We start from the raw sequence: 16,275 nt of genomic DNA, 5'->3' as shown, positions 1-16,275 counted from the left end.
CCCTCAAATCTTGATGTTCTAAAACCACTATTTCGTGCTAAGATCAATTACGAGAGTTTTACCTACCCGAATTCGATTTCGTAAAGCCGTACAAGCTCCTTATTATCTTGGCTATCAACTCAAATGATCAAGTTCATAATCAACCCCCCCCCCCATTACCAGATTACCCTAGACCTCACCTAACTCAAAATTCGTCCAAGTCTGGCATAAGTAATAAATTTCCAAGTTACTACTCAGAAGTTTTCTGGCCCAAATTCCTTCCCCATTAGCTTATCCATAACGACAGAAACGTGTAGTTATATATGCCGATTCCACCAAATTTAAGGGATTTTTGTAATTGGTAAGATGTAATTAACTATGAGATTTGTGTAAAATGTCCATTTTTAAACTCATCCTACCGTGTAGTTCACTCGCCCTTAAATAGATGACACGCAAATTCCATATTACATTAATTAATAACATGTCATAATTATCTTCATTAACTATTGTTATAATTATTGACCAAAAGTAATAAAATTTTAACTCCAAATAGCCGCACTCTTGACCTAATCGCCGCCACTCCTCTTCTCCTCTCTCCATTCCCACGGTAATATAGCTAGAACCCACCAAACCGCTGCTACAACTCCTCTTGCCGGCGAGACCACATATACTTTCTCCCTCTCCATCTCCACCTCCGCTACTTACCCTCACCATTTTCCTTTCCTCCTTTTCCAACCTTCACAAATCCAACAACTTTAAAATAGCTGCACCACTAACTCCAGTTGGTAAACCTCTTTGCCGCCATGACCAACTCCTCGCACCCTCACCCTCCTCGTTCTCCTCTCAATTGTCTTCCTTTCTATGCACCACCAACGTTCCCTTACGAACCACCAGAGATCACCTCTCCACGCCATCCTCTCAATGTAATAGCATGCCCCAGCAAAACCCCTCGTTATGGGTCCAACTAATGCTCTCTCACTCCACTGCGATTGGGACTGACTATGAACTTCATCAAACATTCATGAGTGAAGAAGAAGATTTGTTTTTAAAATTTATTATTTTATTCTTTTGTAAATTTAAATATGATATTCAGTTTCCTCAACACGCGTGTGGTCACACATTCTCGCCAACTCAATCATCTGAATGTTACACAAATATGATGAATGATCAAAATGATTTGATATATTGTGTTTTAAAATACGTACCAATATACCATTCGGGGTGACCCAATGATTTGGGCTTGAGACTTTCATGTTGGAGGTCTCAAGTTCAAAACCCCTTGCCAGCGAAAGCAAGGGGTTTGCCTTCTGGGTCAAGCTCGTTGCACCGGGCTTGCCTAGTGTGGGTTACCTCTCCTATGTGGTTTGCGAGCTATTGCATAGGAGCTAGAATTTTACCTTGTGCGCATTCAAAGAATAGCGACAACGGATTTCCCTTGTCATAAAAAAAATAAAAATAAATACGTACCAATATGCATCAGACAGTTTCGCCTATTATGATTTGCAAAAAAAAAAAACCAAAGAAAATATAGAGTCAGGTGTAAATTACAACTATGTACTTACCTTGCAAATTACTCTTTATGGTCAGTTTGTATAAAAACCCTTCTTCTCGCATTGAAAAACCCTCACTGTCCCCTGCTACTCTCCTGCTCCGGCGGTGAATTTTGAACAAGAAAGAAGTACACGAGCTGCCGCAGCTCCGGTAGCAATGTCGACAGGCTTTTCATTCTCCTCTTCTTCTTCACCCTTCTCTTTCTCTTCAAACCCGTCTTTTTCCACCACCCCCTCTGTCACCGCTACCACATCGTCTGCTTCCGGTTCTTCCCCATTTTCCTCGCCCTTCTCAAACCCTAACCCTAACCCCACCTCCTCTGCTCCTTCTTTTGGCTTCGGTACATCTACTACTTCAGCCTCTTCTGCTCCTTCTTTCGGCTTCGGTACATCTACTACTTCAGCCTCTTCTGCTCCTTCTTTCGGCTTCGGTACATCTACTACTTCAGCCTCTTCTGCTCCTTCTTTCGGCTTCGGTACATCTACTACTTCAGCCTCTTCTGCTCCTTCTTTCGGCTTCGGTACATCTACTACTTCAGCCTCTTCTGCTCCTTCTTTCGGCTTCGGTACATCTACTACTTCAGCCTCTTCTGCTCCTTCTTTCGGCTTCGGTACATCTACTACTTCAGCCTCTTCTGCTCCTTCTTTTGGTTTCGGCTCTAATACCAGTGCTTCTACACCGTCGTTTGGGTTTTCATCTAGTGCTGCTTCTGGTTCCAGTCCCCAACCAACTCTATTTGGATCTTCTTCCGGTTCGGGTGCAACTTCAAACCTATTCGGATCATCTTCCGGGTCGGGTATGACTACGAACCTCTTCGGATCCACTACATCTGCAAGTGGTTCACCATTGTTTGGGGTGAATTCAGCTAGCGCCGCTGCGAATTCATCCCCTTTTGGGTCTTCACTGTTCGTGTCTTCAGGTACGCCCTCGCCGGGTTTGTTTGGGTCCAGTTCGGCTGCTGGTTCAAGTTCGGGCTTGGGCTTGTTTGGTTCTTCTCCGTTTTTATCATCAACTACTGCTTCTACTGGAAATGCAGCAACTAGTGCTAGTACAACTCCATTTTCTTCATCTCTATTTGGGTCTTCTTCTTCAGCATCATCTTCACTTTTTGGATCATCTTCAACAGCTCCTTCATTTGGTTTTCCGTCATCAGCGGCCTCACTTTCGTTCCAGTCGGCGTCAAATTCAGCTTCTTCTTCACCTGGACTTTCGTTTGCCAGCTCGGCAGCTGCCAGTTCCTTTTCTTCTTCATCTGTATTTTCTTTCCCTGGTGCTTCACCCGCAAGTTCAGCTTCTTCTGCGCCGGCATTTTCATTGTTAAGTACTTCAACCACCACTTCCGTAGCTTCTGCACCGGGATTTTCGCTTGCTGCTGCATCAACTAGTTCTGCAGTGTCCTCACCAGCATTTTCATTTTTGACCTCGAGCTCAGCAGCATCAGGTCCAGCATTTTCATTATCAACGCCCACGCCTAGTGCAGCATCACCTGCACCCTCATTTTCTTTTTCCATGCCTGCTACGGCTTCGCCATCCCCATCACCTTTTTCAGCTTCTACTGCTTTATCATTTTCAGTTGCAAAAGGGACAGGAAGCTCTGTAACAGCTTCTGCTGCTTCTTCAAGTGCTCCGGTGTCAAAACCTGCTAGTACTGGGTTTTCAATTTCTTCATCGCCTTTGTTTTCAACTGTTACTACCCCCACCAGCATTTCTACAACTGCAGCTGCTACTGGAGCTTCTTCTACAACTAGCGGGACTGGTTTATCTCTGACATTTCCTGCACCCACCTCTTCAGCTTCAACAACTAGTGCTGTTGATACATCTCCGATTGCTGGGTTTGGCACCTCTGCCCCATCTACGGGTTTTTCATTGTCTAGCAAAGCATCTGCACCAGCTTTATCCTCACAGCCTCAATCAACTGCGGCTGTGCTAAGCTTTGGTAAGGTGTACTCATACCTTGTTTGAATATTGTGTTGTATATGTTGTAGCTGCTGTATCATATAATAATTAAACTTGATTATTGAATGGAATATAGTGGCCGGCATACTTAAACGGAGCTTTGATTGGTTAATGAAGTGAAATTAGTTGTTCTGACTTTTTCATTGATTGCAAAGGGAAGTCCATACCCATAAAGGTGGCTTAATCATGCATGACTTCGATTTTCTTCTGCTGTATAAAACATTCCCTTGTGAGAGAAGTGAAGGTTTTTCTAATTGTCAAGAGAAAATGTAGTTAGAGGCAATATTATTGAGGTGATATTTAGTGCAAATTTCCCCTTCATAAAAAAAAAGATAATTGAGTACAAATTCCTCTCTATTCTTTTCAGGGACTTTTTATACCTTAGTAGGAAGTTTCTCAGATATTCTGCTTTTTCTTGATAAATATTGTTTTAGGTGATTGAGATAAAGATGTTCAAATTATGACAGGTTAGCAATTTATTAAAACAGCGAGTTGTTAAAATGTTAGAGCTCCCTCCTAATAGGAAAGAGATTCTATAGTAAGATCATGCTGAAGAAGGAAATAGTCTGAGAACTTGACTATGATATAGAGTTGTGTAGACTGTAGCCTATAATGTTGCTCCTATAGCAAAGCTGGGAAGCATCCAGTTGGTGACGAGCTGCTAAGTGTCCATAGTACTGTGCTAGTCTGCTAGATGTACTAGCCAATAGCCATAGTCTCTGCTAAGTGTACCATGCCACCTTAAAGTGAGATTGGTTCTGTTGATATGAAGTCCATACAGCAGATGTGGAAATAAACAATCCAGCCATGCTGCAATAGGGCCAATTGAGCATCTGTTGAGTTTGAGGTTGTTGCTGGAGAGAATGGGAGCTCGAAGCAGTTGGAAACTCTCTGCTGACATGAATGATTTAAGTTATACCTCCATATCCTCCAACTCTGGACAAATTTCAAGCAAATAAGATGACATTTCTATGGAAGAATATCATGAACAGTAAAACCACAAAGCCAGAATTTTGAAGTTAGGTGGCTAAAGTAAAGGCAGCCATGGCTGTGCATCACACCCTAGGGACATCATGTTATGATGAACTGCAACTCATGAAGACAAAGGACTGCTGAATTACCTAAAGCTGCATTTCAAATGGACTGGATGCATCACAGAGTTGAAAAAGTTGGCATAGCTTCCAATATCAGGAAGATCTGATAGAGTAATGAGTTAGATGACTTGGGTCAACACGAAAATAAAAAACAACAACAACTATGCCTCAGCCCCAAACTACTTAATGTGGCTATTTGCTGATTGTGTCACTCAATTTATACCCTTCAATCCGATAATTTAATATGTTGGGGAACTTGTAAATGCTGCAAAGAAATCTGCAATGAATGGAAAATATGAAGTGGGTTTGCTTGAGTTGGACAAAGGTTTTACTAGATATAATTTAGGTGAAGGGATGATGAACTGCTTGTATCTCCTTTATTTCCTTCACAGAAGTAGTGCTAATTTTGTTGGACCAACTTGTATCATGCTGTTAATGCAGAACAACTTCAGGATTTTACTAACTCATTAGCTCTGGCTTAGATAGTTTGTATAGTTAGCCAGAGATTTTTTTGTAAGCTCAAATGCCATATCTTGTAAATTTTGCATCTTCTTGATGCTGTTATTAATACCACTTATCTTATCAAAAAAAAGTAGTGCTAATTTTGTTCTAAGTGAAAATTTGCTGTGTGCCATATCTCTCAATGTTTTATCGTTTCTCCTCTTGTTTGTTGATTTAAGTAAACAGGAGAAGTAACATGTGTGAAATATTGGTTCAGATCTTACTGGAATTGTCAGTCTTAGATTCTTACAATCACACAGGATTTAGGTGTTTGAGAGCCTTGAAATATTATTTGCCAAGCCTGATAAGTGCTTTTGGGTTCATTAGTTTGGTGGTACACATATGGTCATATATATATGCACACTGCCCCCACACTTATTTGTTGGTGCTCTACTGCTTCTAAGCATCTGCTTTTATCCCCTAGATGTTCCAGCGCTGTACACTTGTAGGGTTTAAATGTCAGAAAATAGGTCTATCTTGCAACATCCTTTTATGTGTTGCAATAATGTATATTGTGCATATTTCAAAAGTCTAAGCAGCATAGATAGGAATAGTTATAACAACTGAGCCTTTTGAAGCAATAGAGAAGAAAAGTTCTTTCTATGGTTGAGAAAACTCAAAACTTTCAACTACTACAGAAAATATGTCATGTATTATGTCTCTGTGCCTGTCCAATTTTGTTGCTATATCAAATGAAAGCATCTTTATGTTTGAAAGGATTACCACTAGTCTCTTAGCCAGGCTCATTAAAGTTTTTCTTTTAATCATGGAACAATGCATTTCCAGATATAATATTAAGTGCCATTTGTTATTTTTTTTAGGTGTCCCAAGCACAACTTCTGCCACTGCAACAAGTACAGCTGCTCAAACATCATCACCCTTGACTGTGGCTTCTAGTAGTGGGTATGTATATTTTGATTGTTTAAAGTAAACTTATACTTCTTTTATCTTACTAAAAAAAGTTCCTGGGTTTATGCCAAGGAATGAAGTGAGTTTTGGGGGATGAAAAGTGGAAAGTGAATAAATAACATTGTGACTGCAGTAAATAGTTTATGAGCTTACTTCAGCTTGTGTGTTTGGAATGAACAGTATTTTTGGCTTTTCTTTGTGATGTTGCACTGTAGTAATTTATTTCAAAAGAGCTTCTCGTACTTTCCTATATCAATTGACTTTCAAACCATAAGGTCTCTGGCTTCCAAAGATAGGCTCTATCCAGGTGTTGTTAGTTTAATGTGGCTTGATGGTTTCTTATGCTATTGTCTATTTTACAAAAAATCTTAAAATCTTGTAAGGAAGCATGGCTTCCTTTCTGTCATCCTGAAACAATTGAAGTCAAACTCAAATTGGAACATACTAGGATTACAAAGTTTAACTTTTGGAGCACCCACAATTTCCCTTCAAGTATTGGCAATTGGGTATTATGCTTCAATAAAAATATGCGATAATTGTGTAGGTTATGGTTTTCTGGCTACCACCTGTATTGTTTTCCTACATCAGTAAATTCATTATTCAACCCACCAAAAAAGGTCCTAGACTCACAAAGAAGTCAATGGAGAAGAAGAAACTATAAAGTTGCAGATTCTCTATACTGTTTACTGTTAATTGGAAATTTATTGATTAATCAGCACTAGTCACAATGAGTCCCCTCAGAAAGTAGAATTTAGATGTAATAATATCAAATAAAGCTCAATTCATCTGTTGTGGTGGCTATTTTATTTAGTAAAGAGGAGAGTCTATTATGAATCAGGTATAAAGATTTCTTCTACTTCTCTTTTCCAACTCATGCTAACCATGCAAAAAGAACATTTTGAGAATTTTATGGCCACAAATTAGGAATCTATTCATCAATTGAGATCCAATCTTGTTGTGACCTGCTCTATGTGCATTAGTTTGGCTTTGAACCTTATTTTGTTTGCCCCTTTCTCTACAGGACTACTTCAACTTCTACTGTAGTTGCCACTTCCACACCAAAATTACCATCAGAAATTACTGGAAAGTCTGTAGAAGAGGTAACATATGTGCTAAATATTGGGTAGTATCTTTTTCTCTCTTTCCCCTTGTTAATCAATTCTAGGGTGATATAATGCACTTAGCTTTGATTTCACATGTATTGAGCGATGAACTTCCTTGAATATGCTGAAGTTTCACTAATTTTTGTGGCTGAGTAATGTTTTAGCCAAAAATTAATAATATGAACATACTTCACGAGGGGGGATAGGTAATAGAGACAGTAATTTCAATATTTATTGGTCAGTTATCCAGTCTTTCCCAGTGAATATTTCACCCATTCCTGTTTCTTGTTGAGGAATTCACATTGTTCCTGTTTATTACACTGTTACATATGTAACTTATTGCGTATACCTTCTTTCAATGAAAGATCATCAAGGAATGGAACGCTGAGCTGCAGGAACGTACTGCAAAATTTAGAAAGCAGGCTAATGTGATAGCTGAGTGGGACAAAAGGATCTTGCAGAACCGTGATATTCTTCTCAAACTTGAGGTAACTTGAGATTTATTTGAAGTCAACATACTTCTTTGGAAAATACCCAAATTTAATTCAAGCTCTCTGCAAATCCATTTCTATTCTGTAGCTGCTGCATTCAGTAAGCTCTATGTCATTTTTCTCTTAAATTTTTCTATGCAATAGTTATGTAGGCGTTTCCTGCTAAGAGATCAACTCGTATTTCCAAGATTAATAAGAGAGCACTATGTTCATTCTAATTGAGCTTTGCTGCTAAGTCTTTGTCACAAGAGTTACTTGTAACCTTGTTCTTTAGTTGTGTATTTTCCTAACATACTTGTATAGGTTGTACCTTATTTTTCCTAGGAAGTTTGACATATGTAATTACCTTGTTATCTCAGAGTGAAGTTGCAAAGGTTGTTGAGACACAAGGCAGCTTAGAGCGACAGCTGGATCTAATTGAGACTCATCAGGAAGAGGTTACTTAATTACCATGATCTTTTCCTGCAATTTGAGTCTTTATTTCCCGATCTAATGTGTATTTGTCATGTAAATTTTAAAGAATTCCATGCTTATGCCATCCGTGCAATTTTAACCAAAAGATTGTTGGTTAAATAGTATTTCAGAGACATACTTTTAAATATGCTAATCTGGTTGATGTTTCTGGAGTGGATCTACTGATATTCTTTGATACCCAACTCTTGCATACTTTCTTGTGCCAATGTACCATTGGAGGAAGCTGTTATTAGCCAGTATCCAGAACTATGCTGTCCCAGTTCCATTAAGGTCGCTATTTGAATCTTATCCATTCTGTTCTGCCTAGTTCCATTCCATTGCGGTACTAAATACTTTTCCTTTAAGACAAACTAGTGTTTCTCTAAATCTTGTACTATCTTGAGCGTTTAACTAGTTTAATCACAATTAGTTGGTATTGTTTCAAGTTCATATAAGTTTAGATCTTCTGGATCTTCCTAATCTATCATCCATGGTTGAGGATTGAATGAGGCAACACACATCACTTTTTGCCTTGTATATTTGATGAGTATAGAGTTACTTTTGTGTGGATCATTGCTACCTATTTAAGCCAGTGTTTCACAGTCGCTACTTGCTTGTTTTGTTTCTTGTAACTCCTGGTTTGTGATTTCTAGTGATTGTCATTTTAAGGGACATATACTATGGTAATAACTCACGACGTTAATGATATTCATAGGTAATTGACTTTGTTGATTCTGTGTATACACTATGCTCTAACTTGTTATAGAATGATGTCATAGCAGAAGTTCATTCTCATTTTTCTCACCCTCTGTTAGGTTGACAAGGCATTGCAAAGCATGGAAGAAGAAGCTGAGCGAATTTACAAAGATGAGAGAGGAGTGATTCTTGATGATGAAGCTGCAGCAACAAGGGATGCAATGTATGTGCATTTTTGGATAATCTTTTTTGCTTCTTGTTTCTTTAAAGCCATGCATAATGATGGCCTTTTAAATTCATATCCAGCTTGTTGATATTGTGAACTGCAAAAATCTCATACTGTTTCTTTTATTGGAGGTGGGGCATTAAATGACCTAAAACAAGTCTTAAAAAATGCATTTATGTTGCCTTCTTTTGGTTTCATTTGCCAGTTTAGAAGGTTAGGGCGTCAGGCCATAATAGATAGCTTAAAAGAGAATAGAATTAGTAGTTATATATCCGTTTTCTTCTTATTCATACTTCATAGTCTGAACTCTGACGTAAAGTATCAACTTTCACTTGGATCCTTAAATAGTTTTCTATTTTGATCTGTCCTGTAGTTACCCCAGCAAATGGAAGCAAGATAGTCCATTACCTCTTGCAGTCAAGAAATAAACTTTATTTTTTAATCCTAGATTCGTTCTGCCTTTTTTTTCATCTATATCCTCCACTTGGCCATATTTTAATGCATCCAGTTCTGCGGAACTGGTGTAATTTCAGGTATGAACAGGCTGAGTTTGTGGAGAGGGAAATGGAGAAAATGACAGAGCAGATCAAGTCAATCATTAATACTTTTAATGCTTGCCAGGTCTTGTACCTTTATTTCTTCTCCTGCCTCTTACCTTAGCATTATGATTAGATGGTGTAAAAAATACTATATGGTTTTTATAAATTCTTTCTTTACTGTTTTATTTCATTTAGGGTGGAGAACTTGAGGCAACTGATGGAATGACACCGCTTGATGTTGTTGTACGAATCTTGAACAATCAATTGAGTTCACTGATGTGGATTGATGAAAAGGTGAGCATTGCCTTCTTGTGCTTCTTCTGGCTTTTGTTTCTTTACCTATTGCATTAAATGAAATCAGAAGGAAAAGAAAGTAAGTTGGACTAGTAACAATGTCATTGGACTGGTGAGAGATGCGTAAGGAAAGAAAAAGAAGGGAAGTCTTAGTTTTCCGCTTCGATCTTCCAGATAATCTTATGTGACAAAAATGGTGATGTTCTGTATGAGTCAAGAATTTCTGTTTCTGGGAAATGCATATTGTCCAAGGAGACATTGCTATTCCTAATAAAGTTTTTACTCTCTTTTGGTACAGATGGGTATCTCCCATATAGAAAGGAAACGATTCTATTTTGGTAAATGCATATTGTTCAAGGAGACACTGCTATTCCTGATAATGTTTTTACTCTCTTTTGGTATAGATGGTTATCTCCACCACTATAGAAAGGAAAAGATTAAGAGAGAAAATTAGTTCATAAAGAAATTTACTCTATGTGGGTTACTAGCAGCTGTTTCAGAATTCAGCTGGAATGATACTCGTCTTCCCTTTTGCATTTTTTTTGGATCATTTTGTTGGAATGGTATACTCTTTTTTTTTTCTCTCTTGATTTTCCTTGATATAGTAGGTAAGGTAGGATTTGATATACTCTTAGAAGTAATTACATCAGAGAATCATCGATCTTGCAGGGTTAAAAATATTACTCCACTAAGTTACCAACTGTTTGATTCATATACTCGTTTTAAATTTGTAAGCACAAGAAAAACATCTATAGCCGGACTAGGTTTTGGATTTAATTCTTTAAAGATAAGCAGAGTCCAGTTTGAATGCAGTATTGCCAAAATACATTATTGCCAAAAACAGCCTTATATAGGGAGGAGGATCACCACCTGGAACTATCACTCTGATGAATTATAATTGCTGATGTGAAATCCTTTTCTTGTGGGGCCTGTGGGTGTAGTCTCCTACACCTACCTTGTTTAGGGCAAAAAGTCTATTATGCCTCTTCCTCCCTACTCCCAAAAATTCTTATGCTCCTAGATTGTACTAGTGAGCTAACCAAATTCTCTTAAGCTCCATCCAATTTTATTGAGGTATTTATTAATTTATCATAATACATACATTACCTTGACTTGAGAAGCAAAAATAATTGCTATTCTGCCATTTCATCATCAGTTTATCTTTGTAGATCTGTTGCTTCTGTTTAGGTACAACTGAATTAATACCACATAGCGAATGCTGTAGGATCTACGATTACTGATACTGATTGACACGTAGCCTACTTTACCATAACAGATCTATTTTCTACTGTTCATTTGTGAATAGATTTAATTTTGTTGAAGGCTTCGTCTAGATGCAATTTAAGAATCGAACCCTCACCTTTATGAACTGAATGATATAAGATCTGAGGCTGTTCTAAATGTACTCTTGGTTTACCTGGATGCTTTCTTTCCTTGTATATAAAAAGTTAATGATACCATTTCTACATTTGTTCAGACTGAAGAATTCTCATCTCGTATTCAGAAGCTTGCAAGTGAAGGGCCTGCTGCCAATCGTGAATCAACTGCCCCTAAATTATGGTTGACTCGATGATTGTCGTATTGGTGCTGTCAACAGGTTTCATGTCAAAGGATAAAGCCAAGGGCCTCTGAATCTTTTATGGATCTCGTTTCTCCTTCCTGCTGTGTATGCTATTAGGTTAAAGGGAGAGATGTTAAATCTTGATTCATTTCAAAGGCTTTACATCGAATTAGTGATTGAAATGCTGAGATCTCTTTTTTTCTTTGAAATGGTGCTCAAACTCGTGTGCCTTATCTTTGCTTATTACTGTCAAGACAAAATGATGTTTACATAAGAAATACAAAAAATAGCAGACTTAAAAGGTTGAACCAAGTTTTCTGTTTGCTGAAGCATATTAGTTATGGTTTTGTACTTTTGTTTGCTATGAGAGTGTGAGCAGTCCAGACTGAATTGATAACCCCTCCCTGCATTGGTACCATACAATTTGGTGTGGGGAGAGTGGTTGAATATGATTTGTATCACAAAAAGGTGCCTTAGACTAATGGCTTCAAAGGCGGATAAATCGAGAGAGAGGGAAGCAACTGCACAAGTCATAACATCTGAACACTATACACAAAAAGCTTTGTTTTCTTCCGGTGTCAAGCATGTAGCAAATGAGTCGTCGTGTGATTTGATGCTGATCAAGCTCCTTGGGTTCTTGTGACAACCACAATCAACAACAAAACAACTGATAAAAGGAAAGAGGATCTAATCTTCTCTTCCAAGAGATGAGAGAGTTCAGAAGTGGGTTTTTCTTTACTGTCTGGTTCAAATATATCATGGATTATTTCACTTAATAATGATCCAAATGATTGGAGCAGCTCCGCGATTCTGGAAGTTGTGATGTCCATAATCCATTTCACTATGAGGGATCCGATGTCTGACTCCCCAGTTGAGCTTTGTGATTCTTCTTCTTTTGCTGCATATAGGAGTAGAGAAGAAAAAGTGAAAACAACAGCTTCTCCTAACAATACAGAAAACTTAACAACATTTTATGACCAAATAGGCGAAGCATTTGGACTCAAAAGGAGAAAAAGAGAAATTATAAAGTGGTGAACATATGAATTTCCTATCATTTCTCATGGAGTGCATAAGGGTGTTGATTCTTTAAGTATTCCCATCGCAAATCCAATCCTTTAATTCTAAACCAAGACTAAACTAGTTGTGTAAGTTGTATATCTTCATTCTCTAGGGAATTGGAAAACGAAAAGTACCAGCCAACGAGGAGTTAATAACACAATTAATATAAACCTGCAGATATGACTGAGCCTTGAAGATTCTGAACTGCCTTGTTGCTCATCATGGCTTCCCAAACAGCTCTGTCACAAGCTATGGAACAAACTAATCTCTACATGCAAATAAAAGAGATAGATCAGAGACATGTATGTCTATGCAACTGACAAATGAAATTAAACATGTTTTAAAAGTTGTAATACTAGTCTCAGAAATAACTCAGTGTGATGAGTTTTGTAAATTTTTCATTGGAAATCACTAAAAACTGAGCATCATACAAAGTAAGAGGAGTGCAAACTGATAACAACTAGTCAAAATACACACCTGAATGGATGGTTCATTTTGAAGCATAAAAAGAGCATCATAAAATCTTGCATTTCCAGGTGATTTCACCAGAGTCGACTGATAAGGATTTAGCATCGGTTCAACCCAATTCATCTCTTCTTTAGGAGCATAATACCCACTCATAAAACTGCAGTAAACAGTATAGCCAACAGAGCTTTAGACATCTAGTTTACAGTATAATATAAACCCTGGTATTAACATTACAAGAGTTACTAAGTCACGGATAAGAAATAATCCCAACATTACTAATACACTCTATTCAATACTATACTCTTATACACTGATCACTACATACATCAAACTGTTACTTTTCTTATAAAGTTAAAGATTTTACCTTTGGAGATCAGACATGGCCTTTTCAACCTCCCAGCTACAAGGAACAGAACCAAAAACAGAGTCATAATAAGGAGACCCTTGTGTTCCTTTTTCATCAACCTCATCAAAAGGTCCAATATCAAGAATCTTAGAGTTTGAACCATAATCAATACACCTATTCTTAGTCCAAGATTCTCCAAAGGGTGTTTCACAAATTGATGATAAAGAAGGGGGAGAGTGGAAATTGGAGTCCCTAAGGGTGGGTAGGGTTGGGGTAGTGAAAGAATTGTTGGAGTTTGTACTTGTAAAGAGTGGCAACATGGTTCCTCCTCCCATTTTTTTCCTCTCTACTTTAAGTCAACCTGTGAGAGTGCAGGTATCTACACAATTTTCTTGATAAACAAGAAAAAATTAGGTGTAGTATTCTTTGTTCGTATTGGATAAGATATTTTGAGCAATCACAAGTCACTATTAATTATGTAAGTTATTTTGAAATTATAATTTCTGGACTAATTTATCTCAATCAGAATTGAGATAAAATAATATCAAGTTGAATGGAATAAGATGATTTTTTTTTTGCTATATTATCAACTTATATCGTCTATCATATGCGATATAAATTTTATTTTAGAGTTAATTTTAAAATATCAAACACCAGGTAACAACCAAGCAAGTTAATTTAACTCTAGAATTAATATTAGTCGCTCACAGATTGAAGTTACTGTAATTTTGCAAAGTAGTTAGTACGGCAGTTGAACGGGTACTAAACAATTTGACCCGTTTCAAGAAACCGACCCGTTTAAATATTTCATAAAATATTTTAAGAAAAAATGTCTGAAACATTTCTTCCACGCCGGAGCAGATTTCCACAGGGTTTAACCGAAAACCCTAAACCCCCATGGCTAGATCAGCTAGATCCTCTACGACGCGCCTATTCTACACCCTCTGCTCCTCAACCAAAAGGACGCCGTTGACTCCTCAACACCCACCGCCAACTCCAGTCGCCGCCTTATTGGCCGGAAACTTCCAGCTCCGCCACTACGCCGCCGGCAGTGCCACCGCTAGAGTGAGAGAAGAGAAAGATGCGGTATGGAGGGAGTCGCTCGAAAAAGTGCGGAATATTGGGATTTCAGCTCATATTGACTCCGGTAAGACTACACTGACAGAGAGGGTATTGTTTTATACGGGCCGGATCCATGAGATCCATGAAGTTAGGGGTAAAGATGGAGTTGGTGCAAAGATGGATTCCATGGATTTAGAAAGAGAAAAGGGGATTACTATACAGTCTGCTGCTACTTACTGCACTTGGAAGGACTACCAGGTATTAAAAAAATGTTCTTTTCGACTTCAAAAGTTTGTTACTACTAGTAGTATTTATTATTTTACTCTCAGCAGTTTTTCTTTTTCAAAATTATTGTATTCTTGTTTGAATGGAGAGGAAGTAGCTAATTTGGTATTGAACACTATTGATTGCTAATCTTAATCATTTTCGCGGCTGGGTTTTAAAATTGTTTATGTTGCTTGTAACAAAATTGATTAGAACTGGGAAATGGTTTGATTTATTGAAATTGAATTGTCAAAGGCTAGTGGCGCACTGTTTGAAACTCGTGTATAATGGCCCAACCCCTCTACCCTTCTCCACTTAACTTACATGATTTTGTATGTGGCAAGGTATGAATCTGTGCCATGAGCCGTATCCACACCAAGTGCTGTGCTCATACCACTTGACTAAATCCCGAGGGCAAATACGTTAGGGTTATTCCTACTGTCATTTAGAGCAATCAGATTGGTCAATGAAAGTTTCTCTCTTTCATTGCTGGTTGGCGTTTCTGCCTGCAGAATATAAGGAGGTAAATGAAGAGAATGCGAGGAAGATTGATTTCCTCTCATTATCTTGTTGGTAGTAGATAGAAAGTAAAGAATATGCTTATAGCGTTTTGTGGGTTCTGTTGGAGAAAGATATGTATGTCTATTTCCTTTCTGTTGTTCCCAACAATCAGATATCCACTTTCTCTTCTCCACATTTCAGTTAAAGGATTAACCTTGATTAAGTACATAATCAACTGAATCATAGTAGGTTTTCATTCGGTATTTGTGCTCTATATTCTCATAGAGCAGCCATGAAATAAATATTGTTTATATGGAAGTTTGATTTTCCAGTCTTTGATTGATCCTTTAATATTTTGTGGAGGCAAAAAACAAAAAAGTTATTTTTTTTGTCCAAGTTATAACAAGGATTTGGGATGAGATTGTTTTATCCCTTATCAATTTCTTGATAAAGGAATAGCAATTTTTTTTAAAAATTTCCTACTGACTAGACAAGTCAATCAAAAATGATATAAATGAGATTGTCAGGGTTGGTTCACTAGAGATTCTTGGTGGATGTTTAGTTTACTTAACTAAGCGAGATACGTGAAACATTGTTATAACTTCCGTTTTTTTTCCCTAGGTTTTTCTCTAGGAAAATTGATCATAATATTGCATGCAGATGTTTTCTCTTTTTTGAGTCAAGCATATTGTAATAATCCTCAGCCGTTTCGTCATTGGAAAAAAAATTGTGGTAATTTTTCTGGTTCCAGTTCTTTATTTCTGCTTCTTGTTGTAGGTGAACATAATAGACACACCTGGTCATGTTGATTTCACAATTGAGGTGGAAAGAGCCTTGCGTGTCCTTGATGGAGCCATTCTTGTTCTTTGTAGTGTTGGTGGTGTGCAAAGTCAGTCTATCACTGTTGATAGGCAAATGAGAAGATATGATGTCCCAAGACTTGCTTTTATTAATAAACTTGATCGGATGGGGGCAGACCCTTGGAAAGTTCTTAACCAGGTCAGTTATGTATCATTGAAGGCCTATTAGACTTCTAAAAAGTTTAATTTAAAACTTTTTTTCCTTAAATAAATTAAATAATGTTGCCCTTTATTTGCTGCTTTTGCTACCGGGAGACATTATCATCATATGTGAAGGAACTAAAACAGAATAAACTTATTTGAGTTTCAAATCACTAGACCTCTAAAAAACGGGGGGGGGGGGGGGGAGGGTTTCCTTGCAA

The 16,275-nt window shown here is 37.7% G+C and overlaps 3 protein-coding genes across 4 annotated transcripts in view; 2 read left to right on the top strand and 1 right to left on the bottom strand.

The window, feature by feature from the left end:
- Nucleotides 1-1,602: 1,602 nt before the first annotated feature.
- LOC102587272 (nuclear pore complex protein NUP62) lies at nucleotides 1,603-11,648 on the top strand. 2 transcript variants are annotated; one of them, XM_006347862.2, is made up of 10 exons: nucleotides 1,603-2,971; nucleotides 3,104-3,466; nucleotides 5,903-5,984; nucleotides 7,012-7,090; nucleotides 7,459-7,581; nucleotides 7,944-8,021; nucleotides 8,853-8,956; nucleotides 9,493-9,580; nucleotides 9,694-9,792; nucleotides 11,270-11,648. In XM_006347862.2, the coding sequence occupies exons 1-10, from the start codon at nucleotides 1,687-1,689 to the stop codon at nucleotides 11,363-11,365; spliced, it is 2,397 nt and encodes a 798-aa protein (XP_006347924.1). In that variant the 5' UTR covers nucleotides 1,603-1,686; the 3' UTR covers nucleotides 11,366-11,648. The 2 variants fall into 2 exon arrangements, with proteins under 2 accessions (XP_006347924.1, XP_015164492.1); XM_015309006.1 differs by having other exon boundaries at nucleotides 1,603-3,466.
- Nucleotides 11,649-11,725: 77 nt separating this feature from the next.
- On the bottom strand, nucleotides 11,726-13,684 carry LOC102586936 (uncharacterized). The gene is made up of 4 exons (XM_006347861.2): nucleotides 13,245-13,684; nucleotides 12,890-13,037; nucleotides 12,584-12,680; nucleotides 11,726-12,251 (listed from the first exon to the last, which is right to left on the bottom strand). The coding sequence occupies exons 1-4, from the start codon at nucleotides 13,559-13,561 to the stop codon at nucleotides 11,974-11,976; spliced, it is 840 nt and encodes a 279-aa protein (XP_006347923.1). The 5' UTR covers nucleotides 13,562-13,684; the 3' UTR covers nucleotides 11,726-11,973.
- Nucleotides 13,685-14,056: 372 nt separating this feature from the next.
- LOC102586599 (elongation factor G-2, mitochondrial) overlaps nucleotides 14,057-16,275 on the top strand; it is an 11,615-nt gene continuing 9,396 nt past the window's right edge. The window contains exons 1-2 of the mRNA XM_006347860.2: nucleotides 14,057-14,546; nucleotides 15,831-16,052. Of these exons, the coding sequence (XP_006347922.1) occupies nucleotides 14,124-14,546; nucleotides 15,831-16,052 (645 nt within the window). The 5' untranslated portion in view covers nucleotides 14,057-14,123. The remainder of the gene's footprint in view (nucleotides 14,547-15,830; nucleotides 16,053-16,275) is intronic.

Source organism: Solanum tuberosum, unplaced genomic scaffold (genome assembly GCF_000226075.1).
Source record: "Solanum tuberosum cultivar DM 1-3 516 R44 unplaced genomic scaffold, SolTub_3.0 scf00095, whole genome shotgun sequence".
NCBI lineage: Eukaryota > Viridiplantae > Streptophyta > Magnoliopsida > Solanales > Solanaceae > Solanum > Solanum tuberosum.
This window is presented reverse-complemented; position numbering and strand designations above follow the sequence as displayed.

Bases quoted from the DNA above. Each gene is read 5' to 3' on its own strand.
- LOC102586936 (XM_006347861.2), bottom strand. From the start codon at position 13,561: ATGGGAGGAGGAACCATGTTGCCACTCTTTACAAGTACAAACTCCAAC. The intron at 13,038-13,244 runs GTAAAATCTTTA...TGTTTACTGCAG, and splicing joins GCCATGTCTGATCTCCAAAG to TTTTATGAGTGGGTATTATG. The intron at 12,681-12,889 runs GTGTGTATTTTG...ATTTGCATGTAG, and splicing joins AAAATGAACCATCCATTCAG to AGATTAGTTTGTTCCATAGC.
- LOC102587272 (XM_015309006.1), top strand. From the start codon at position 1,687: ATGTCGACAGGCTTTTCATTCTCCTCTTCTTCTTCACCCTTCTCTTTC. The intron at 3,467-5,902 runs GTAAGGTGTACT...TATTTTTTTTAG, and splicing joins TGCGGCTGTGCTAAGCTTTG to GTGTCCCAAGCACAACTTCT. The intron at 7,582-7,943 runs GTAACTTGAGAT...TTGTTATCTCAG, and splicing joins ATATTCTTCTCAAACTTGAG to AGTGAAGTTGCAAAGGTTGT.